The 24,272-nt window shown below is 37.4% G+C and overlaps 1 protein-coding gene across 17 annotated transcripts in view; it reads left to right on the top strand.

Annotated features, from left to right (window-relative positions):
- The window catches only part of MAGI2 (membrane associated guanylate kinase, WW and PDZ domain containing 2), a 719,010-nt gene that overhangs the window by 403,084 nt on the left and 291,654 nt on the right, over positions 1–24,272 (top strand). For all 17 annotated transcript variants that reach the window (XM_064702938.1, XM_064702931.1, XM_064702927.1 and 14 more), the window contains one exon: positions 21,581–21,700. In XM_064702938.1, coding sequence (XP_064559008.1) covers positions 21,581–21,700 — 120 coding nt within the window. The remainder of the gene's footprint in view (positions 1–21,580; positions 21,701–24,272) is intronic.

Raw genomic sequence — 24,272 nt, 5'->3', positions numbered from 1 at the left:
TGCAATGACTTCCCTTCATGCTGTGAATCAAATATAGGAGATCATATTGCAACTGGCCTAGGAAATTTATACAATGAGTAGTCATTATTTTTCTGAAGGAATGGATATTAAGGGAAAAAATACTCAAGCTGGAGAAGCCCATTATATCGAGGAAGGACACTGGGTACCTCTAAACACAGTAAAGTTTTTAGTTCAGGTATAGGGTGGTATTTTATTGTTCATCTTTCAAGGCTGAAAAACTTCTACTACTTTAACTACACTCCTCTGGACTCTGGGGTTTAAAGGTTTTAGGTGTTACATATAAAATAATTCATTTCTTACATTTAGTATTGCATTGCTAAGAACACAGTTAGAATTAGTTGTACTGTCCCTATTTTATGTGAACTGTCAGCTGCACTGGGACTTCTGTTGTCAACCTCATGCCATTTTCTGCTTTCTGGTTTTCCTGGTAGTTTTATGCTGTGTACTTTGCATGGTTTCTAGTCTCTCCTTATTGCTTTTATTTAACTTTAAAATTTACAAACAGAGCCTGTATAAAATAATTAAGAATCTTAATCTCAGGTGTGATGAAACATCAACTAATGATTATTAGTTACATTTTTGCCTGCTGTTTATGTGACAAAGCAATGTGAATTAAAACCATTCTATAGGACTTTGTATCATACAGCTAAAAACTCCAGAATGCAAAATGGAAAGATGAAATTAAAAAGATCTCATTTTTTTTTTAAGTAGAACATAATTCCCAATCACAAGAGAAAAAGTACACTTACTAGTAGACAATCTATAAAATTATAATCATTCAATAAGTAAATATAATATGCTGTTAAGTTTTATAGGATTAACCATACTATATTTATTTAACTTCAGTACAAAATGTCAGCAAAAATTTTATCACTTGAAAAGATAAAATAGCCATGTATTAGAATTTCAAAAAATCCAAAGTTGTGCACTTGAAAAGTGCCTCTTCATGTATGGGTTGTGTTTTTATGCAAAAGCAGCTCTTTAGAAGTTTTTTACAGGTAGCATAATAATGGGTATCTCATTCAAAACCTTTTAACAGAAATGTAGATTTCTCAATAATGAACCTTTAGAAACCTCCTTAAGTTCTTCATCAAAATACCTTGTTAAATAAGCTGCAGAATCAAAAAGTCCATGGAGAATGAAAAGTTAATTTCAAATCTGTTAATTAAAGCAAAGTAAAAAAGTGTGTTGCCAATGGGAAAATCTATATCTCTTTCACATCTGTACCATCATGCAGGTTAAGAAAAAAAGAGGAATTACAAATTCCCTCTAAGGTCTTGTCATGCCAATGTGCTGTAGTGCCATATGTGGTAAACACAAATCCAGCCATTAGTTTACTTTGACAGCATAAAATAATTTTACTAAAAAGAAAAAAAAAATTTCATAGTATTCCAATAAAGCTGCTTATGCTATTTCTGTATTCCTGATCAACAAAAGTGAATCATTATGACACAGCACAAGGGAGATGGCTTTACAGGGTAAGATTTCAGGTTCATCTCTGTCCTGTTCCTTGTTATGAGTATCATGTAACATCACCATTCCTCAGAAAACATTTAGCTATACAATTGTGTACGGCCTGTTGTATTGGTAACATCCCTTCTGTTAGCTCAAATTAACAAGGATGAGTTCCTTCAGGGCTCCTGTGGGGCTTTAGAAAATGGACTCCTGAATATCTTATGGTTCTTTGTTCAATAAACATTACTACTACTACATTTTACTTTTTATTATAGCACTATATCTGTTAGCAGAAGGCAAAGAGATTGGTTTTCATAAAGAACCAAATCATTCTTTAAAATATAACATACTGAATTTCCCATTTTTAATTCCAAGTGACTGGCTTACTGTAACTAAAATATAATCTATTTCTTGGCTCCATTTTTACATCAGGTAACACTTTCTCAAGTAGTCCTGTTTGCAGGCCAGCTGAGGACAAGAAAGCAGAGGTGTAATTGAACATTCAGGATGGACTTTAGGGCACATGGCATAGTTAGTTTGTTAGCAGTGACAACTGCTCCGTGTTTGGGAGCTCTGTTAGACACTCAAGTTCCGAACTGAAGGGCATAGGAGTGTTCCTTGCTAAATGAGAATTTTATTCTAGATTCAAAAGCACAAAACAAATCTCAAGCAAAGCCTGGTGCTGCTGGTGCACTTGAACTTTGCTTTCAGCCCTCTCCTGGGCATTTCTAGTTGAGTACTAGTGGCCACTTCTTTTATTGGTGAACTCCATTATCACAGGATCATCTCAAAATTAGACTGGAAAGTCTCTCTGGAGATCATTTGGTCCAACATTCCACTCACAGCTGGAAAACTGAAAAGTCATAGCCATGTTGGATAGTAGATCATGTTGCTGAAGACTTTATTAAACTAACTTTGAGAATTTATAATGATATGCAGTCTTTCTGGGATACCTGTTCCAGTGCTTGATGTAATTTTTTTCCCATCTTAGTATTTTAATTGATAGTGTTTGCTACTTTTTGTGTATTTGGAATAATTAGGGGAGAATTGAGGCTGAGAAAATTAACACCCTGCTCATTGTTGGATGTCTCTTAATAAAACCACTGTATTAGTAGATCCAGTTTCAGGTGGAAGCAATGGATATTTTTTTGAATTAAGAAATAGTGACTGGATAGTGACAGTTAGAAGTCTGCTTATGTAAAATATTTGAGATTGGTCACCAATTCTTGATCAGGACTGAGAAGGTTTTAAACTCTGGGACTGGAAATCCCTGAGATCTAAGAAAGCAAGATAAGTGTCATACCTCTTCCAGAGAATATCATTTATCCCTGGATGGATGGAGGTGTGCTGTCCATATTATTGAAAGCTGGTGCTTCTGTGTCTGTCTCATCCAGTTACCTGCCTTTGATGAGAGGCAGCTTGAGGAAGAGTAGCAGTACACTGTCCAAAAATGAATGTGCTAATACTTCTGTAGCTAAAATCATCACTAACTTCATGTTGAATGCAGAGAGTCATAAGTTCTACAGCCAGAGGGGATCATTATGTTCACCTTGTCTGACCTCCTGTGTTATATAAAGGACAGAGTTCTTCGACCATTTTTAACAATTAAGACAATTCCTATGAAAATAACCCTAAAGATACCCAGAATTTACTACACGATAATAATTCAAATTGTTAATTAGCCTCAATTAAAAACATACACCTTTTTCTAATCTCTGGGCATGAATTCTCACCTTCTTGCTACTAGATAGATCATGGTACTAAACATTTTATGAAGCACATAATTATTCATTAAACCAAATTCCTGCTTTAAAAATATTGTATAATTGAAGACATAAATCACTCTTCTATAATGTAAAATTTGAAATATTCATTAAGTCCCTCCATTGTGAGATCCTAGAACATACATGCTTTGGACCTACATCTGCTTTCACTCATCTTCCTGTTATCTCTTTATACCCTAGTTGCTGTAACAGTGACAACATATTATGAGTTCATTTGATTTATGTGTGTTTAAATGTGTTCCTACAATAGCACAAAATCTCCAGGGACTCTGGGATCATTTGGATAAAGAATGTGTATGTAATTCATGCATTTCTCTTTCTGTTCTCTAATGGCTCTTTATTTCAAGTATATAATTATTCATCAGGTTTTCCTGTACCTGTGTTGTCATTACCAAAATGCAGTTAAGAAATTTTGGGTATGACTGCCATATGTTTCAGCTTTTGCAACATTGTGAGTTTGAGCTCTTTCAAGAAAAAAAAAAAAAGGGAGGGAACATTTATGTCGTTCAGTTTCATTTTTCTTAGAAGGACAGTCATAATTACTATTAAAATGTCCAACAGTATAAACTCAAGTCTGTCATCAAAAAAAAACAACACATCTACATAACAACAGCCAAGGTTGGAGAACCAAAGAATGAAGATATATTCACATTGCTATAAATCAAGGTTTTCTGGGATGTTGAAGCATGGGGTGACAGCAGAGAACTTGGTGCTGTACATTTGCTCTCCATTCTTGTGTCTTCTTCTGAGGGCACTTTTGAAAGAGCTTAGGATCCATTACATTTCACCTTAGGAGATTTTTCTCTCTGCTTTTTCTTCATTGGGAGAAATGAGTTTTCTGTCAGTAAAAAACATTTTCTATTGAGATGGTCAATTGCTTTATCTTCCTACCATTTTCCCTGTGAAATCTCCTGCTTCTTCCAAACCTTGCAATATGTCAAGACTTTGTGTTGTCTACATTTTAGTTAGAGAGCACATTTATGGATCTCATATGTCATGGTTTGAGCCTGGCACAGAGCCAGTGCCCCCCCATGAAAATGCCTCACCCTGGTGTCTGCTGTGAGATGTGACCAGGAATAAGCAAAACAGGCTCTAACTTAAACATAAAGACCACTTTATTACTTAAACTACAGGGAAATAGGGAGAGACTATAAAGAAAAGAAAAAAAAAATTGAAAACCTTACAAAACCACTTTTCCTCCTCCCCACTCCCTGACTTTCCCAATCCAATACATTCTCTCAAAAATACCAACTGCCCAGCCCGGCACGACACTTTAGTATACTCAAACTGCAGTTCATGAAGAGGAAAAGGAGTCCTTCTTGTTCCATAGGCTTCTGGAAACACACTGAAATCCCGGATGCTTCCTTGTCACTTCGGCACCGCCCGGAAAGTCCATTTGCCGCTTGTGACATGTTCCTTCCATGCTCAGTGCTCTCACCACCGAGACATGGCCAGAGCTGCTTTTAGGGTGGTCTTTCAAGGATGCCTTGTCTCACTCCAAAAAGGCACAGTCTCTGCTTTTGGGACAACTGTCCCCCCCATATTTTTCCAACCCCCTGGGGCCGGGGGGTCCTCACAATGAACCCTCCTGGTTTTGAGGCACTGCCTCCCACTAAATGCAGTCTGTGTCACAGGAACAACTGAGTCCATGGCTACAAGAAAAAGTCCAGCCAAAAGGCCACTCCAAATCATCTCTCCCCATCCAATCATCTCCACAATCTCCGAGCCAAGTCATCTCATCTCTCATCTCCCTTCTTATTCAGCTTCGAGGAGGATTAGCATTTTTGTAAGGCCCCAATCATGCAAGAAAGGGTTAAAAGTTTTCAGTCTCTGTCTGTCGGTCCCGGAACGGCTCCCACGCATGCTGCCCACACGCTGCCGCTGCGGCCGGGCAGTCTTCCTCCCCCTTCTCGCTGGCTGCTCTCCTGGGGGGGAAGGGGGGGGGGGGCTGGTCTGCCCGATGTCTCTTGGGGCTCCCCCACCCTTCCATCCTCGAAGCCCCCTCAACACCATCTCTGTCCAGGCCCCAGGCCTACGGCATGGCGGCCCCTCCCCCGCCCAGCAGCAGCGGGCCGGACGGGGGAGAGATCTGAACTCCTCGCCCGACGAGGTCCAAAGAGGAAGTGCCAGGGCAGTGCCCTGCTTTTAACCCCCTGTGTATTCTCGGAGGTGTGTCCAAACCCCACTGGCTACACCAGGTGTCAGTATGAAACCCAAAACCTTCATTGGTTTGACCACAGCTTCCCAGAATTCCCACTTCTTCCTGGTCAAACCATGACAATTTGGCTATTCTTTTTTAAATAACAACAGGCAAAAAAAACCTCCACACCATAATCTGTGAAGGTTTAACAGTTGACACAGTGGTGCTCTGTGATATTAGAGAACTAATTCACCTGTACCGAATTCCTTGACTTCACTGTATTATAAGACAGAAAAAGCAGCAGTAAGAGAGAGATTGTTATTTATTGCAAAATTTTAGATTAAATTAATATTAAAGTATGAGGAAATTGTAATGTGTGATTTATAAGCTTGATTTCAATTACATGAATTTTTTTAAGCCACAGAACGACATCTTGGCTGGTATAAATCAATGAAATTGCTGTTATTTATGCTAGTTGCAGGTATGATTATATATTGTTAGTTTCTTCATAATTCTGTTCTTTCCTTTGGGTATTTCACAAGAAAAGCTCCACAATCATACTTCAGAATGTCAGGAACTGTAGAATTGATTCTTATGGGAGATTTGCATCAGCTGAGCCCACTTAACTTGATCGTTCTTTATTTGTAGCTGATCAAAAATTTAACAGCCTGCATTGTGCCTTTACCTTCTAATCTAGTGGCAGTTTGGGACTGCTCTGAAAAGAGATAGGTGTGAATTGTTTAAAACTTGGTTTACAGTATGGGAAAAAAGTGTGAAAGAGATACAGACTTAAGGTAGCTAATAGATTATTTAAGATAGAAATATAACACACTCCCTCTAGTGATTAATAGATCATTTCCAAAATTTTCATAAGTTTATATGACTTATTCAAAATGTTGTTGACTACTAAAACTTGTAAGCTATCTTTTATGTTCTGGTGGTACATGGTATGATTATGCTTTACTGCATACTTATTTTGAGTAATATCTCAACAAGTTGAAATGTTTCATTAGATGTATTTGAATGCAAGATTTCTGGACATATATCATCATCATTAGTTCCATTTTTTTTATTTTTTGAATCTTGGTAAATCACAGAACCTGTCAGGAATGTATTAATTTTCTCTATGCAGACAAAAAGTAAAGAACAACTGTGAGTTAAATAATAAATAGGCCAATTTGCACTCATAATTCTTACATCTTAAATCTTCATAAAGTGTCATTAAAATTCTATGTTCCTTATACAGATTGATGTGCAAGCAATACATATTGCAAAAATTATATTCAGTGAATATGTAGAGGGGTGGGTTTATGCAGTAATTATAGCATTGCTTAATTTATAATAATTATCTTTATTAGATGTAATTTAGCCAACCAATATAATTTAGATACACAAATTCATCTACTACTTTAATAAAATATGCTTGCTGCCCTTGACAGCTGCATGCCTTAAGCAAACACAATGTATTGGAAACTCTCTTTTTCTTTTAAGTTTTCTTCCTGTGGAGTTCAGCAAACATAAAACTCTGTTATTGCTGCCATTGTTTTATTCTACTTTCAGAAGCTGTTTACTACAGCTAAAATTAAAAAGGCCTTGGTTCTCATAATTTTTCTTCCTCAAGGTCAACTGATGTAGCTACTAGTTCTTGACTAGGTTTTCAATATCTAAAAAAAGTGGTATTTATTTAGATTTATTATTTTTTAATTCAGCCTTTTATACTGCAATTCAAATTACATTTTTTTAAACACACTATTTTAAAACCAAAATAGAACCAAGCAAACATTTTAAAAGCAAGAAAAATATTTAATAAATCAATCAACTTAGTGTTAAACTGTGGGAATTAGACATTAAAGTCACAGCTTTATGTGAGCTAAAATTACTTGGTCACTGAAGACACTACACTATTTTTGTCAAATGGTTGACAAAGATGCTCCATCAGTATGTCTGTGTTTCCTGTGGGCTAACAGTTTTGTCTGCATAATTTCTTGAGTTCCATGCCTGTTTGAGGTAAACTGGTCCTACAAAGTGGGAGCTAGGTTTGAAGTTCAGTCTGGTAACCCATCAGATGAAGTTCATGTGAGCTGGTTCAACAGCTGTATGGAAGAAGCCCTACTGAGTGGCAAACCTGAGGCTTGTTGGTAAATGAGGAGAAAATTCACTTCCCATGGTGTAAATGACTCCTTCCTTCTGCTGAGCATGTGAGTTGATGTTGGTAATGCTGATGTGTTTGTGTTGCTGTTCCCATAAAAACAAAGCAGCAATGGCTTGTCCTTCCAGAGCTCACTGTTGCTCTCCCCTGGAGAAATAATTGCAGCAGCAGAATTAGCTGATGTTTGGCAAGTCTGAGTGCAGCAGTACATCCTGACTAGCACCAAGTGAGCACAGCAGTACTCGTGTTGGAACAGCTGAGTGACAAATGCCATGTGCTGCAAAAACACAAGGAAAGAGCCTGAGCCAAAATAAGCTCTGTGTCTTGGTGCTCCCCACCACAACACCCATGGTAGGAGGGCAGCCCTGCACTGTAAGCGTGGGGACACCACCTTTTCCTACAAAGGGTCACAATGCTGAAAGGTGTCCCAAAGGAGAAAAATATCCCCCACACATTATTTTAAATAAAAACCTGCTCAGTTAGAGAGATTGACCACTGCTCAGATATGGAGAAGCTTGGCTGGTGTGATGATTCCTAGAACTGAAGTGTCTGAACTTGAGCCCTACTTCATGACAAGCACATATTTGTGGATTTGACAAGCACAGAGCTAGCTAAGTAGCAGGCAATGTATGTATGCCAGGTACACTGCTTGAAGTAAATTGACAAGTTATAAATTAATCTCAAATTTTACAGCTATTGAATGCAGGGGCATTTTTAGGGATAAAGGGACAGAAAAAAAAATCTTAATAAACAAAACCCAACCCATAACGGGTCAAGATTTGGATAAGAGAGATGTGAAAAAGCAATAGTGACACTCTACACAGGTATACAGAGCTCTTGAACTTTGAAGAAGGAGAAATCCTAAGATGCTTAAAAGGAAAGAAAGAGTATAACTAAAAATACAGAATGTTCATGTTCTCTCATAGCTGGGGAGCTAGAATAATTGATCCACACTTTTCAGGAAATTTTGTTCCCTAATACTAATTAATAGAACATAAATTCCTAGATAATAATTAATGGCATATATAAAAATAAGAAGATAATTAGATCTGCCTCAGTTTGAGGCAGGTACTTTTAATTTGCTCAGTTATCATCAGTAGGAACAGATGCTAGCTTTTGCTAACTGTTTGGAGCTAAAATAACTGCTCTCTAGTGACTATGGAATTGAGTGTTGCAAGGCTGATTATTAGAACTCATCATATCAGGAAAGGAAGCCTCACGGTATATGAAAAGCATCAATTTTTGTTATCCAACCAGAATAACACTTGCTACTCACCAGTAACTTTTCTTTAAGCTTTGTCAAATACAAGAAAAACATCAAGGTCACACCTGGGGCTGAAATCCTTGAGATTGTTCCAAACCCTTTTTTAATCAGGCATAAAATTTATGGTTTTTCTGAAATAAGGATTTTATCCATTAGTTGAATCACAAAGTCCTCCTGAAACAACCTTCACCAGGGCTAGAGTTACACCTCAGAAATAATTCCTGTTGGAGATAAGAATAGCAATGGCTTCCTATATTCAGAATTATGTGGAATTTATTTCCTCAGTTTCACTGTATTTGACTCCCTTGAAGTTAAATCTAAACTTATTTTTTTTTCTACCTTCAAAAGAAAAATGAACAAGGTTTTAAATTTATTTTTAAAAATTGGAGGCAGTAGTAATATTTAAGTTTACATCATGCACTTTTGAGTTTGTAGATATGCTATAAAATAATGACTTCTGTATAAATAATTTATTCAACTTGCTATCAAGGAATGTGATATTTTGTTTTTTTAATAATGTGAGTTGTACTGAAAATAGTTTTTTTCCTAAAAACAGATCGGAAAAAAACTGTTTCAAATACTTGTGTTTGATGGGAACTAATATTTTTAGGGAAAGTAATTTAATATAAAAATTAAGATGGTTTCAAAATAATAGATTTATTTTCTGAATACTATGGTAGAAATGTTCCATGATGCATTCATTTATGTGAAAGAAGAATAGATTTTCTCTGCTACTATTCTAAACTGGACTTGGTTAAACAGAAAAATAAAGCAGTGTGTTTCCTTGGAATTTACTGCATAAGGTCTTAGTTCAATGAAAACATTATTCTCTATGAGGAACAGTTGAAAAGAAAGAGAAACAGAATTTTTTTTTAAGGTGTTTTTACCCAGATGACATTGGTAAAACATGTTCTTCTTAATAGATACTTTGGGGTGCATTAGAGGAAACAACAATGAATGATCTATGTTTGAAAATATATATATATATTTTAGGTAAAATAAACCCTATATAAAATTGTTCTAAAATATACCCTATATAAAATAGGGTTTATTTTAGAACAATTTGGTTGTGTTTGGTTACGAAGGAAAACACATAGGTAGTCATTTTGGCTATGATTGTCTATAGTAACAAAGCAATATGAAAGCATAAAAAATCACCTATGGAAATGTACAAGGGAAAAGGAAGAAAGAGAAAGATAGCTACCCAAAGAGTTCATGATGAGACTTGTTTGTTGCAATGTAGTTTACCATTGGTCAAAGTGATGGTCTTGATCTGTAGGGGGTGGTGGAAGAAACCCCTGAAACGCAAAATTCCATGGGTTAAAATAGGCTCAGGCTGGGTGGGGACGCCCAGGCACCTTCCCCATGTGGATGGGAAATTTTACACTGTCTCCTCCAACACATCCTGGATCTGTTCCAGCATCTTTAGGTCATGTGCAGTCATCTGGTGGAAGGCCTCAGCAATGGGTCTGGGGACACTTCAGGGTGGTTTGTGGCACCTTCCAAGACACGACGGCTGCCTCTCAGCACATGGAGCCCGTAGTGCCCCATCAGACCTTCCGTGGGGGAGAGGGGACAGTGTTACCCCTGGGCAGAGGACAATGACCATGAGAAAGAGAACCATGCGTGACTGCAGGGCTTGAGCTCCTCCCTCAGGGGTGCAGACCTGGCCTCAGCAAATGAGTCTGTGGGCTTTGGCCTCCCCTGCTGAACCCAACCAGAGCTGCTTTCCAACACAGCTGCTGAGAAAGGCTGCCTTTGTGGGTACATTCTTCTCCCTCCAGGTTTGTTTACTTCTCCTTGGAGTTAACATAACTGGACAATAGGACCAGATTTATCTTTTCTCAAGTTCCCATCAGGTGGCTTAACTCACAGCCCATTTCCAGTCAGGTGAGATTTTCTGGGAGGGATTTGGCTTCAGTGGTCACAGATGAGCAGTTTGCTACTGTGGAGAAAGGTCCATCCTTTGGTGATTTTAACAATGTTTAAGCTAATAACCCTAATATTTCAGTATCACAGGAGTTCACACCATTATTGTGTATATCCTACTTTTGCTCTTTGTACTGAGAAAGCAAGAGGAGCACAGAGGGACCAAGATTTTTTTGTCTTACTCTAAAAGCAGACAAGAAAATATGTGCTTATTCTGCCAGTGTGCCTGAGAGGTGCAGCCTTCAGCAGTCTGTACCCTTCAAATGGGAAATGTGCTTCCACAGGGACAGAGCAGTGCTGCCATGGGAAGCAGTCCCACTGCGTGACTTCTCCTTCTGCTCAAAGCCCTCCACAGCATGTGGTGGCATCCCACAGTAAGAGATCCTGTCTAGCACTGATGGGATCCCTGCTGAGGGACCAGCACTCCCTGTGTCTCAGCAGAGCATTTGCTCTGCTGTCTGGATAGCAGTTGGCCACCAGGGATTTCAGCTGGGAATCTGCTGGAAGTGTGGTTCACAGTACTGCACAGCCGCTCATTCTCTTCTTTGAACTTGTTCAGTAAAAATGACTGCCGCAGTATCTGCTGCTGCATCTGAGTATCTTTCAGTCACCAAACCAAAGTCTAGTCTGGTGAATGGTACAGAGTTTTGGCTGTGTATATCAAATTTAGGGCTGAAAGCCAAGGAATACAACCATTGGAACCAGCTACAAACAGGAATATGAGAAGCCCAAGTAACATGTGACTCTCTTCTACCATTCAGACATCATCCATATTTGTTTTTGAAAGTACCTTTTGATTCAGAAGTGCTCTGGATTGGGTCTTGCTGGCATGCCTTGTGGCCAGATGCTGCTCAGAGGTGCATCAAAACATAAATCTGAAGACTATGGAGAGAGAATGGACATATCTAAAGGCTGCCACATTTTAAATAGAGTTGTTTTTTTTTAGTTCACACATACTAATTAGCTGCCTATTTTAGCATAAAAAATGCCCCTAATTTTTCTGTTAGTCATCTGCCCTAATACTCTTAAAATACTTTTATTGTTTCATATTTATTCATTATTAATTGTTCAGTTATATTGACACAAATTTAAGCAGCTGAAATACTGAAGTTTGGCTAAGAATACACATGTGGATGGTTTCTATGGTAGCCTATTTCACAGTCCCTCTTTTATTGCCTCTCAAAGTAAGACTTTAGAAAATCCATTTTTAAATATTTCCTGAGATTTAGTAGCAATGGCTAACAACTTCACCAGTCCTTTTAAAATGTTCTATTAAATAGAAATTATACAGAGTGGCTGGCTTCCTATGTTTGAATAAAATATGAAAGGCAAATAATAATATTAGTGGTTTTTGAGTTGAAAAGTTATTATTTCAGACATTGCAGAACCTTTCAGGGTACACTATGGTGTGCTTACAACTTAAGAGAGTTCTTCAGCACTATCTGGTAATAAATACGAGCTGCATAACAGAAGTCATGCATAACAGTTTATTTATAATGTTAATAAAATCAAATGGTAAAAAAGCAAGTTCTTTTGTTGATAGCAGAAATGTTGTCATTTACACAGAAGTGGTGTGCTTCCAGGATTTCTGGAGGTATATTTGAATCATGCACAGTACAAAAAGATGTTTTGGCACCACAGTTAAACAAATCATCGCAAATCTCACTTAATAATATTTCCATTGATGATCCCATCCACTGAGCCATCATCAGGAATAACAAATTTGCTAATATTGGACAAAAAATTCATCTGTAATATCTCACTGTTTAGCAGAGATACCCATGCCCGCTGACTACTATGGAAATAGTTCTCTAACTGTGTTAGAGAGCTATATATATAATAGTTCTCTAACTGTGTTGAAGAGCTGCAAAAATCAGACATTTCCCAGAAAAGACTGTTCATCCAAAGACAGTAAGAAATTATTTTCTAATTAAGCTTTTCTAGTAGTAGAAAGCATTTTGCATGTAATTAGGTGAGCTTTTTATTTTGTTAGTAGCATCAAAAGTTTCTGTCTGGATCTCAATAGCTGGTGATTTTTATAAATCTGTGTAGAAACATAAATGTTCATACATACATGAGTCTCTCAACATGATGCTCTAATGTATGTCTTCATTATTCAGATCATTCTCTTGTCCACATATATTCATTTTTATGTAAAACCAATTTTTTATAGTTGTAATAAAGATTGATGGGGGTGAAAACAAATATGTGCCATAGGAATCAGAGTCTAAATGGACAAAAGAGGAAAAACTTTGTCATGATCTTTTAGTTTATATCTTTACCTGAAAGAGTGAAAATCCATGAAAGAACAGTGACTGTCTAAAGCATATACAAAAAAAAAAATCTTAGACTCCATTAATTATTTATTAGCTCAAGAAGTTCCTAGTTAAACAAAATAAAACCCCAGACTTCATGCACCACAATCATTAATCATCAGGTTTTCAAAGTTGGGTTCTCAAATGTTTTTTTTATGGCAGTTTACTGCTTTCTTTCATGTCTGTTTGGAAAGCTGGTATGGATTTTTCATTTTCTAATAAGTACTAAAGATATTGGGATATATTGCTGGGGTATTTGCTAAGACATTAACATGTTTTATGGCTAAAATCCTAGTGTCCTCTGGTGCTTCCTGGGGGGTACTTATTTTTGCTTTAAAAAAAAAAAAAAACAATCTACCAACCAGTCAAAAAAAACCACAAAAACCTTTTGAGGCACTAATGTGGAATCCAAAATTATTCATACCTGATTTTCCTTCTTTTTGTCTTTTTCACTTTTTGAGTATTGAAAATCAGATTCTTTTAGGGACTTTGCTAACTCTGTAAGGTTGGTAGTTCCAAATGCCAGAACAGCCATATCACAATTTGGCATTTTCCAGGAATTATGAAAAATATAATTTAAGTGTTTAAGATACCTGCATTAGAAACAGCTTTTTTGCTTTTTTTGCAAGTATTTCCTGCAGTCATCCATGCTTGACTTTACACAAAGTATTCACACTTCTCTGTTATTGGATATTCTCTTTGCAGTTTATTGTTAACGTTTTGAAGACGACTGTTGGCAAAGATAATGAAAAAGAAGTTATTTTATTTGCTCAAATTTATTTGCTGTATTGGCAATGAAACTTGTGTATCTGGCTTAATGCGGGGTCATAGTTTTTCTCAAAAGAAAGTGCCCTGCAGATTTCATGAGAATTCACCAAGTGCAGGGAAGTGCCCCAGCTGATGCCACCCTAGGCAGCAATGTCACCCAGCCTTGAAGAGGGAGCACACAGTGCAGCAGTGCCTGACACAGGACAAGGGCACAATGTGCAAAATTCAAATCCTTGCACTGTGTAAGAGTAAATCTGGATGTGCCACTGTTTAAAGAAAATCTCCAATATCTGTTTCAGTGCACAGCTTTTGTACTGCATTTCTTCTCTGGGTGCTTCTTGCTGGTTCCAGTGGTCCTCTCACAATTAACAAAATAAATTAACAAATACACAATGTTCCTACCCACAGTCTTTAACTAAAACTACTGTCATTTGCATCTCTCAGTTTTACTTTTCTGTTCAGTTCCAATATGACTTTATTTTACAGTGCATAAATTATCTTAGGGCTGTTCACTGTCTGTCACATTGCACAAAACCAAGAGAACAAATAAAAAACCCAGGCTGTGTTTAATCAGAGGCTCCTGTCTGCATATTGAATCTAAAAATAATTTTTTTAAAGGTATTTGAAAGCATGTGCATCTGGAATCTAATAATCATGCTAACCACCAGGCAGGAGCTTATCTAGGCTACCTAATGCATATGTCTCAAGTTTGGAAATAAAGAAGATCTAAAGAAACATTCAAAGAATGCATATTCCATAAAGGACATGCTTATCTGCTCCTATGTGCATTATAAATCTCAAATTTGGGAATTTTTTATTTCTGTTCTACACCATAAAATATAACATATTTGTCCTAAGAATTATGTGATGCTGTAGAATGTGTGCACCACAACCCAGTGCACAGACCCTTAAGACTGCTTTTCAGTCTTATGTTTTGCTTCTTCAGCAAAAATCAAAACATATCCAACAATGTCATGAATCCCAAATTGTAATACAAACTGTGAAAACCATGGTTGAGGTTTTTGTTTTCTTTTTAAAGGTTTCTTTTCATGTGAATCAAATTCTCTACCTAAATTCAGTAGACAGTGGATTGAGCCATGTTGTTCATCTGTTATTTCTGCTACTCTCAGTGAATGCTAATTATGCACAGGGATTGCAAAACTTCCTTTTTAGTTTGCATGAATTAAGCACCTAGACATGAAGCTTTTAGTTCTGTGATGAAGTATGGCTAAGTGCTTTTCACTTTCTTCTAAAACTTGATCAGAAAATCCAGGCAATAGTAAAAACACACTGCTTCTTTAAAATAGCGTCTGATTTTTTCACTCTGTGTACAGGTAATTTTGCAAATTATGCTGCAGTCTCAGAGCTCAGCAGTTGCTAAATGCCAGCTTTCACAGAGTGATGGAGGTTGGGAGGGATCTCTGGAGATCATCTTGTCCAACCTCCTCCTAAAGCAGATTCACCTGCACCAGGCTGCACCTCCTTGTGTCCAGGCAGGTTTTGAATGGCTTCAGAGGAGACTCCACAGCCTGTTCCACTGCTCTGTCCCCCTCACAGTAAAGAAGTTTTTCTTCATATTCAGGTGGAACGTCCTGAGTTTCAGTGTGTTCATTGACTCTTGTCCTGTCACTGAACAGCACTGAGAAGAATCTGACCTCACCCTCCTAAGGCCTGCCCTTAAGATATTTTTATGCATTGATGAGATCCTCTCTCAGCTGTGTTCTTGCCTCACTAGAACATTCAGCATCTTTGCTAAATTTGAATTTATTAACACCCAGATCTTCTTCAGGAACACATTTGCCAAATATTAATGCAGTTTGAAACTATTACTCCTGAAAAACATTTTCAGGAATCTGGAATTCATTCCTTTGCTTCTGCAGCTTTTTTTTTTTTTTTTTTTTAATAGGAATAAATCAGAGAAATTGCTGGTATTGCACACTTGGAAAGGGGAAACACTTTTATTTTTCATGACCACTGGCAGGAAGGGACTTACGCCATTGTGGTTTATGTTGTTGTTATGAGAATTGTCATAAACACTTGAAGCTTCTGGCTTTGTAATATGCCTGAAATCACTTTACTTGAAAATTATGTGTATTATTCTCTTGAGCTGGAAATTCAGTATATCAAGACAAATGTGATGCTTCTCTGCTTAATGCAGTTAGTAATTTGACAAGATAGGTATAATTTCCCATACATTTCAGTTTCTCACAGTAACAGTATTCCAGAGTAATTTGGCAAACAAACAAAAGACCTAATTAAGTATTGTTGAATTTTTCTAAGGCAAAGTGTATTCAAGGTCATAGCAAGGGCTCAGCTGAAGTTTATTAAAGATTAGCAGTCTGTTTCTGCAGGAGGGATCCCTCCAGCTACTGTAATGTATGACAGCCTGGCAGACCATGCTCCACAACAAGCTGTTGTGCAGAGCTGAGCTACGAAACAAATTCTCAGTAGAATGTCTCATCAAAGGGCTTCGTATATTAAAGACATTTTTCTCTTTGCATTTTGTTACATTTGGAAGAGATAAGCAAAACCAGACATTTTTCACTTCCATACATTTGGAAAATTACTCTGGAAGTAGGTCATTGTGCAAAAAGGACTAGATTATTCCCCTGCTCTTCTTTTACACTGTAAATCCTTGTGGCAAAAACACACCTTTCCTTTTGAAATTACCTCATACATAGGAACCAATCTGTGATTCCAAATATAAATCAGCTAAGTATGTGTGAAGTGGATAGCGGTGTGCCAGGTTTGGATAGTGGTGTGCCAGGTTTGCCCTTAACAAAAAAAAAAAAAAAAAGTAAAGATTTAAATATTTATAATGTTCCTGTTAGCTTGGAACATTGCAACCTGTGAGCCCAGTTTATGAGTTGGTATTGGACCATGTAGGGAAGGCCTTTACTTCTACTTTCCTGACCATCATATAGACTCTACAAGGGCACAACTAGTACAATATTATCCTTGAGATGCTGCTAAAGACAGTGAAATACAGATTATTTACTGCAAGGATGAAGTGTTCTTTAAAATATGTGTAAAGTACTGAGTCTTTCCTGTCACAGTTCTGGGAGCTTTGACTAATATTCATATTCTCATGCTGACAAATAAATAAAATTGCCTTTTTTTTTCTTTTCCATAACTACATGGAGTGTAGTTATGGAAAAGAAAAGGAAAAAAAATAAGGGAGCACCACCTTTCCTGCTTTTAAAAGTAGCAGAGCTGAACAGAGACCATGAAGACTCAGTGGCCTCTAAGTAGTAGAAATATGTTCCAAGTCAGGCTGTGCACTCTGCTCCCAAGTAAACACTAAAATGTTATAATTATGTAATTGAATACTGAGATTAAAAATAGACATAAATTCCTAGTTCTTCTTCTGCCTCTACAAACTGGTGCAGAGTTTTCCAACCCTGGAAGTCTTCTAGAATCAATAATTCTTTCTTTTTTTTACTAATAAAGGCAATCTGGACTGAACACTACATGAAATGACCATTTTTCCAATCTGCACTAGAAGTCAACATAATAGTTCCATTTATTTATTGTTCCCCTAGCTCATAAAAGAAGTATTTCAAAAATAGTTTATTTCTATTAAATTAACACTCTCGTTTTTTAATAGAAGTAAAGATTTCTTACATGTCTAAGCACCTGCCCTCAGGTGCCTTAAACTCATTAAAAGAAAAATATTCTTTCAGATGCTCCTGGGATTAAGCACCATCATACAACACACATGAGCAAAGAAAGCCTGGACTCAAGTTGGCAAATCACCATAATTCCCCTGTGGAAGAGAAGAAACCATCTGCAAAGGCAAAGGGTCTTTTTAAAACATAATAATAATAAAAATATATATCACATAACTTAAATATCTCTAAAATGTACCAAGTATCCATCTTAAAGTTAAAAATCTAAACAAAATAGCTGCTCACTGAATGACCTTAATACATGTTTTGAGAGGAGATAGTTTGGTGAATGATGTGGTCATAAAATCAAGGAAGGTCCAGATTTTGTAGACCAAGGTCCTGCAATGTCTAAGGTACCTACAGGTTGTGTGACAGCACTTTCATGACTGGCCTGGTCATGGTTACTTGAGAGCTTCTCATTTTGTGTCTTCAACTGCACCTATAAATTGCATTTGTCAGAAATATGCATAGTGCAAATACCCCTTGTTGATTTTGGTCCTGAAATATCTAAAAGTATAATATTCTTTCATTATGGAATTCAGAGATAATTTTTTCATAGGTTTCCTTGGTAACAAAATTGTAACTGAGTTCTTTTTGCATTAATGAAGGGCTAAATATTACAAGTAGCAGCAACTGTGTCCTATTAAGCCTTGATGCTGCATAACAAAAGATGAAATATATTTCTGTACAAATCTGAGGTTTGGAATTAGTCCTTTGTTTTCAGTTTTGAATCACCGTAAGTTTTAGGCTTGCTTATCTGTCTATATGGAGGCAGTTAAAGACAAAATCTATTAAGAAGTGTAGCTCTAGGTTAAAGGCAAGGAAAGAATTTGCTTGTGGTCTGTAAGATTGCTATATATAGATCTCATGTTCAGACCTTGATGGGTGTTTAAGATGCTCTAGTAGCTGTGTCCACCTCTGTAAATATGCATTATTAAAATTACAATGTCTGTAGTGCTTACAGAAAACTATAAAGGATGGCAGAATTACTGTTAGCAACAACTCAGTTCCTCCAGGGTGAAGGAGTAAAAGAGGCAATAGCCATTGATTATTCCATTAGCCAGGGAGTTGCTTTAACCATTTCCAGGGATCTCAGGTCCTCCAGCCTGAGGAAATGAGAACAGATGCAGGAGGGAAATGGGACTCAGCAAGATTTTATCAAGAACAATAAAGTTCTTCAGGGGATGGAAGCTGCTGTAGCAGGGATAGAGTCACCCTGAATTCAAGCAGCTATTGATCGTGGATTGCTCCTTTCTCCATTTTTTTGTGGGAAGTGACCACCCGATCTTTTATAGGTCTGCAGTACACAGTGCAGTGCAGGGCCCTTGGAGCTGGCTCCCTGAGTAGTGTAAGAGGATGGAACCATCCAAGTGACAGTGGGTCCTGGGGTGACTTTATGATGCTTGTATCCCCCTTCATCTGTTCTGTTTGTGCTAGATATTAAGTTCTGCACCTTTAAGACTAGTTCTGAGAGTGAAGGGGGAGAGAAGATGTGCAGACTTGGTTATCAGAACACCCTAAACCAAGGCACAGTGTTATCTACCACTGTTGTCTAAGCAGATTAGATAGAATATTTAATTAATAGTTAATTAATGCAAGACATGCAAAAGGTATTATCATATCTCTACCATATCTGAAAAAAACATGACTCAGTAATGTAAGGGCAGAAAGATTAGGTCCTTAGCTTCCAACTTAAGAGAGGGATTCAGAATCCAAAACTTAGTCCATTAAAGTTTTCCACGTGAGTTGAACAAAGACTGTGATCAAAGCAGAGAAACACAGGAATAACCAGGTCTGTTGTTGGACCTCCTGTGAGACTTTGCCATCATCTGTCATTAATGACTGCTGAATATCCACATGTTTAAAACAAACCAGGGTGTATTAACACTAAATAGTATAAAATCATTAAAATTTCAGTTGTGAGGGAGCTCTTTATATCATCTGGTCCAAATTTTCACTCAAAGCAGGGCTAACATTTTCTGTAACTTATATTTTTTCTTAATTGATAGACTAGTAATCCAAGCTTGTCTACATTAAAAATATATTGAAGAAACAGTAAGCTAGTGATACTCATCTAATATGTGAGCTTCCTCCTGCGCTGAGTCTGGAATAGCCTTGATTTGCCAGAGTGTTTTGTGAGGAAGATCCAGTTTCTGTCAATATTCTTTGATAGTGAAAAGTTTCTCAGGAGAGAGAACGCAGAACAAACATCTGATGTCTGTGCTGTTGGCAGAGCTCCCTGGAGCTCAGGGGCACACCAGAATCCCTGTGCTCCAATACAGTTCTCACAAAGGGCTGGAGATCTTTAGGGGTGCTGCTGCATCCCCAGACATCAGATAATCTCTGGGAAATTAATTCAGCATGCTTATTGAAAATCCAAGTGTCTGAGTGCTTTAAAAATACCACCTCCAAAACACAAAAGTAAGCACAAAATCACAGAGTGGGTCAGGTTGGAGGGGACCACAGTGGGACATCTGTTCCAACCTCCCTGCTCCAGCAGGGTCATCCCAGAGCACATGGCTTGGGATTGCATCCAAATGGTTCTGAAATATCTCCCAGGAGGGAGACTCCCCACCCTCTCTGGGCAGCCCGTGCCAGTGCTTGGTCACTGCAGAGTGAAGTTCTTCCAGATGTTCAGATGGAATTGTGCATCAGACACTGCCTCGTGTCCTAGTGGCTGGCACCACTGAGCAGAGCCTGGCTTTGTCCCCTTGGCATTCCCTCTTCAGATAATTATGCAGTCTTCCCTGGAGGATGAACAGGCCCAATTTCCTCAGCCTTTACTCATCAGAGGGATTTCAAGTCCCCCAGTCATGTTCATCACCCTCCATTCCATCCACTTCAAGAGCTTCACATCTCTCTTTCACTGAGGAGCTCAGAATTTTACTCCAGATGGACAGAGTACCCTAGAAAATAGTATGAGAATTCCCATATATTAAAGCCAGTTTTAGTTGTAAATGTTGAGATGGGAAAGGAATTGGAGAAAATGAGGGAAGAGTCTTACAGATTTATCAAAATTTATCAAAATATTTTCCATGTTAAGCACTGAAATGTTGTCTTGACAGTCTCATGCAGTCTTTGCCATGGACTTCAGGCTGTGTCTGAAGAGAAAAAGGTCTCTATGACAGGCAGTGGAGGTAATCTAACACTTTTATGTCTCTGTGTCTTCAAGTAACAGAAAGGAGATTGGACACGTTTCTAGCCACTTCCCAGTGTCAACAGTCTTTAAACTAAACCCTACAAGTGTGATGTAATCAGTACAGTATGGATAAAAAATTGATTAAGATGTTTCAAACACTCTGAGACTGAGGAGAACCAAAAATTCTTCCATTTCCAAATGGAATTTTGAGACTTAATTAGTGGTTTCAGTCAAATCAGGGATAGCCTGACCACAATAAACTGGACCATTAGGAAATCAGGTCAGTTTCAGACTCTTCCCTGCTAACATCCCAACTTCTGCTAGCTAAGCCAAGTCACTTGTCAGGCTGTGTGTAATATTATCTGTCAGCTTTTACAGAGGTCTGTCATCCAGGGATGACAATAGAGGCAATAACTAAATATAAACACCTGTGCAGCTTGACAGCATGGTTAGCAGGTGATTTTAATCCCACAGGCCCTAAAGCCTAACCATTTGTCAAGTCCACTTATGGCACTGAAACAAGCAATGTGAATATAACCCTTACAGATGTACTTACAGAACTATCATTTTGTGTTCTAAATAAATTTTTAAAATATCACAAAGCAGATTAATTGTAGAAAAGACTATTTTGTGTTACCTCTGAATTCCTGATGTCACTAAGGGGCTTTCTAGTAATGTAAAAATAACAGCAGTATGATAGTTTTTCATTAGTGAGAATAAATATAGATCCAAATAATATCTGGCACGATCTTAAGCGTACATCTCATATATCTCTCTGTCAGCTTCAGCAAATAGAGCTAGATTGCTTTGAAAGCATCCTCACAAGGAAGATGTGCTATCTAAGATGTTGTGTAAGTGGTTTACTTTGTGACTTTTCCAAAGCTTTCAAAAAGATCATTCTGCATTTAGGCCATGTGCTTGACAGTGTGTCTTTCATCTTCCTAATAGGCACCACAAGGCCACATAAGGAGGGGGAAGTCCCTGGTGTGGACTATATTTTCATCACTGTTGAAGATTTTATGGAATTGGAGAAAAGTGGTGCTCTCCTAGAAAGCGGAACATATGAAGGTAAGCAGGCTTTTTCTGCTAAATTTGTATCATGTTTCCATTGTACTGTTTCCTCATTTGATGGAATTGCTCTGCTCTATCCTGTTACAAAGATGTCATTGCTACTGCTATCAGAAATTTGTGAAGAGCCATGTGGCAATTCTGAAAATATTTTCATATATAAAATCTAAATGCAGATGAGTTCATTGTAATTTTAGTATATTATAGTGGTTAAGAGAAACATTGCATGTACTACATTGCATTTACAGGACAGAAACACTAGTCCTTTACACCAAATACTCAAGGGCATTTCCACAGAATTTCAGCTTACAGCTGCTTTTCTAACAGGATAAATACATTCTACCGCAGAAATCAAGTGTAAGGCTGAGACTTTTCCTTTGCATGTTGGATCCTGCCATTATCCATCTATATCAGAAGCTGAAACCTCACTACTTAAATAACAGAGGAAGAATTTGCTATGTCATGTCTTATGGACTTTATAAAGTCATTGAAAAGAGCTCATTAATTTTGTAATATGGCAGAGGGATAGGGGCTGTCCTAATGTCTCTATTAGAAATCCTGCCTATGGGGCAAAGAGCCAGCAGCTTACTGCATGACTCTGCTTCCCAGGAGAACCAATGATTCATCTGATTCCAAACCTTTTCCACAACACAGCTGTCCTGAAAGTGAAACTGTTGTAAAGAGGTGGGCAGTTACACTGCAGGGTATTTTAATAAAACCAGAATAATGATACACTATTTTAAACCAGATGCTTCTTGCAAATATACTATATTTAAAGTAACTAGGAAATGGATAGTGGTTTTTTACTGCAATATTCAGAGGGAACACCATTTATAGGAAAAATATGACCCATATATGTGGGAATACCTGGTGAGTAGAGCCATTTTACAGAAATCAGCCCCATCACCTTGTAGCAAAAAAAGAAATAAAGACCTTTTTGTCCTTACTTTGTCCCTGCCAAGAAAAGCATCTGAAGATAAATAAGGAGCTATTCACCCCAAAAAAATCATTAGCTGTGTTATAAATAGCAGCAAAGAACGCAATTTTTTCCCACCTAATCAGCACAAAGTACCCATTGTCCAGTAAATAAATTTTCATTAAGAGTTATATCAATACAGAACTTGTAACAAAGATTTCCATTTAAGAAGGTCAAATAAAGGAAAGTATGTCATCCTTCAGGTTTGTACTTTTTTTACCACTGTCTGGCATGTAATGGTACAAGTTACCTAAACATTAATGCAACACCACAATTTTGCTTTTATCACAGGTTAATTTAATAACAAGCCTTTCTCGGAGTGTCTTTTTGTTACCTTAGGTGTTTGAAAGTAACATTAGAGGAGCTTAAATGGAGCACAAGTCTGTCATTGCTTGACCATGTAATTTCATTAGTTTGCAGCAAGTTTGTAGAGATTGAACTGCTATGTTAAATTAATTCACAGTGCTCTTCTGTCCCTCGAGGGATACTGAGATGTGTCTTTTAATACCAGCTACCAGAGCTGAGTGGACAGCAAGGTGAAATATTGGTTGAGGAAGTCTGCGTAACTCCTCAAACCAGCTGAGCACCCAGCTGAACACAGGTCCAAAGCTGTGACAGTACAACATCTGCCAGGTCATTTGCTTATCACAGGTGACAAGTTCACTGAAGCCAAGAAATCAGAAGCTAAACTTACAGCTAACTAAACTCAACAGACCAGTTCTGCCCAAATCCTGTCTTTGATTCCCAGATTTTCTAATTACCAGATGCTCATTCTGACAAAAAACAGATAATATATTGTCTGCCTATGCCTTATGGCAGAAAATAGGTAACACATGAGAAAATATAGCTATTTTACAGATGTATTTCTCCTATTCCCACACAGTCTTTTGGATATGACCATACAAATTTACAGCTCCACAGTTTCCTGGTTAATTATTGACTGTTATGCCTTCTTTGGGGAAGAATTTTACTGATCATCCTGTCACAAGTTCTCCTGAGCACATTAGGACTTCAATGATTAAGTTTATTGGTAAAAATTACACAAACCGGAGCAAAGAAATGTTTGATTTCCCTCATGAGGAGATAATGTTTGAGTTCTTGAATAGATCAAGCAACTTATTTGAGCATACATACTCTGGGAGATAAATTTTTTCTTATCGAGACTGGTTTTTATATTTATGAAACAAATCATTCTTCTTTTTAATTGTTCTCAGTATTAATAAATTGGTTTAAATATTTATTTATTTAATTTTTGGTTTTAAGAAAATCATTCTGCATTTAGCTAAGTTTCTATGTAGAGTAGCTGAGTCAGTCTATGCTGATTATCTAAACACAACCACCATGAACCAGTTAATCTCTACCAGAATAATGTTTTAAAGAAGGGATTTCTCATTCAGTTGAGATAAAAATTCAGACTGTATACCTGTGTTGTTTTTCATCCCTTTTTGACTAGAAGGTTTGTTGCAGTCAATTTACTTTCTACTGTGTGAATTCCAAAGAGAATCAGGAACATCCAGGTAAGCCAGAAGAGAAGGAGGTCAAGTGCAGACTTACCTGACACTGAGTGTTTGTATTGTTCCTTGTAGAATCTGGTAT

This window comes from Zonotrichia leucophrys, chromosome 1A (genome assembly GCF_028769735.1).
Source record: "Zonotrichia leucophrys gambelii isolate GWCS_2022_RI chromosome 1A, RI_Zleu_2.0, whole genome shotgun sequence".
Taxonomy (NCBI): Eukaryota; Metazoa; Chordata; class Aves; order Passeriformes; family Passerellidae; genus Zonotrichia; species Zonotrichia leucophrys.
Note: the sequence above shows the minus strand (reverse complement) of the source record. Positions and strands in the feature narration are given on the sequence as shown.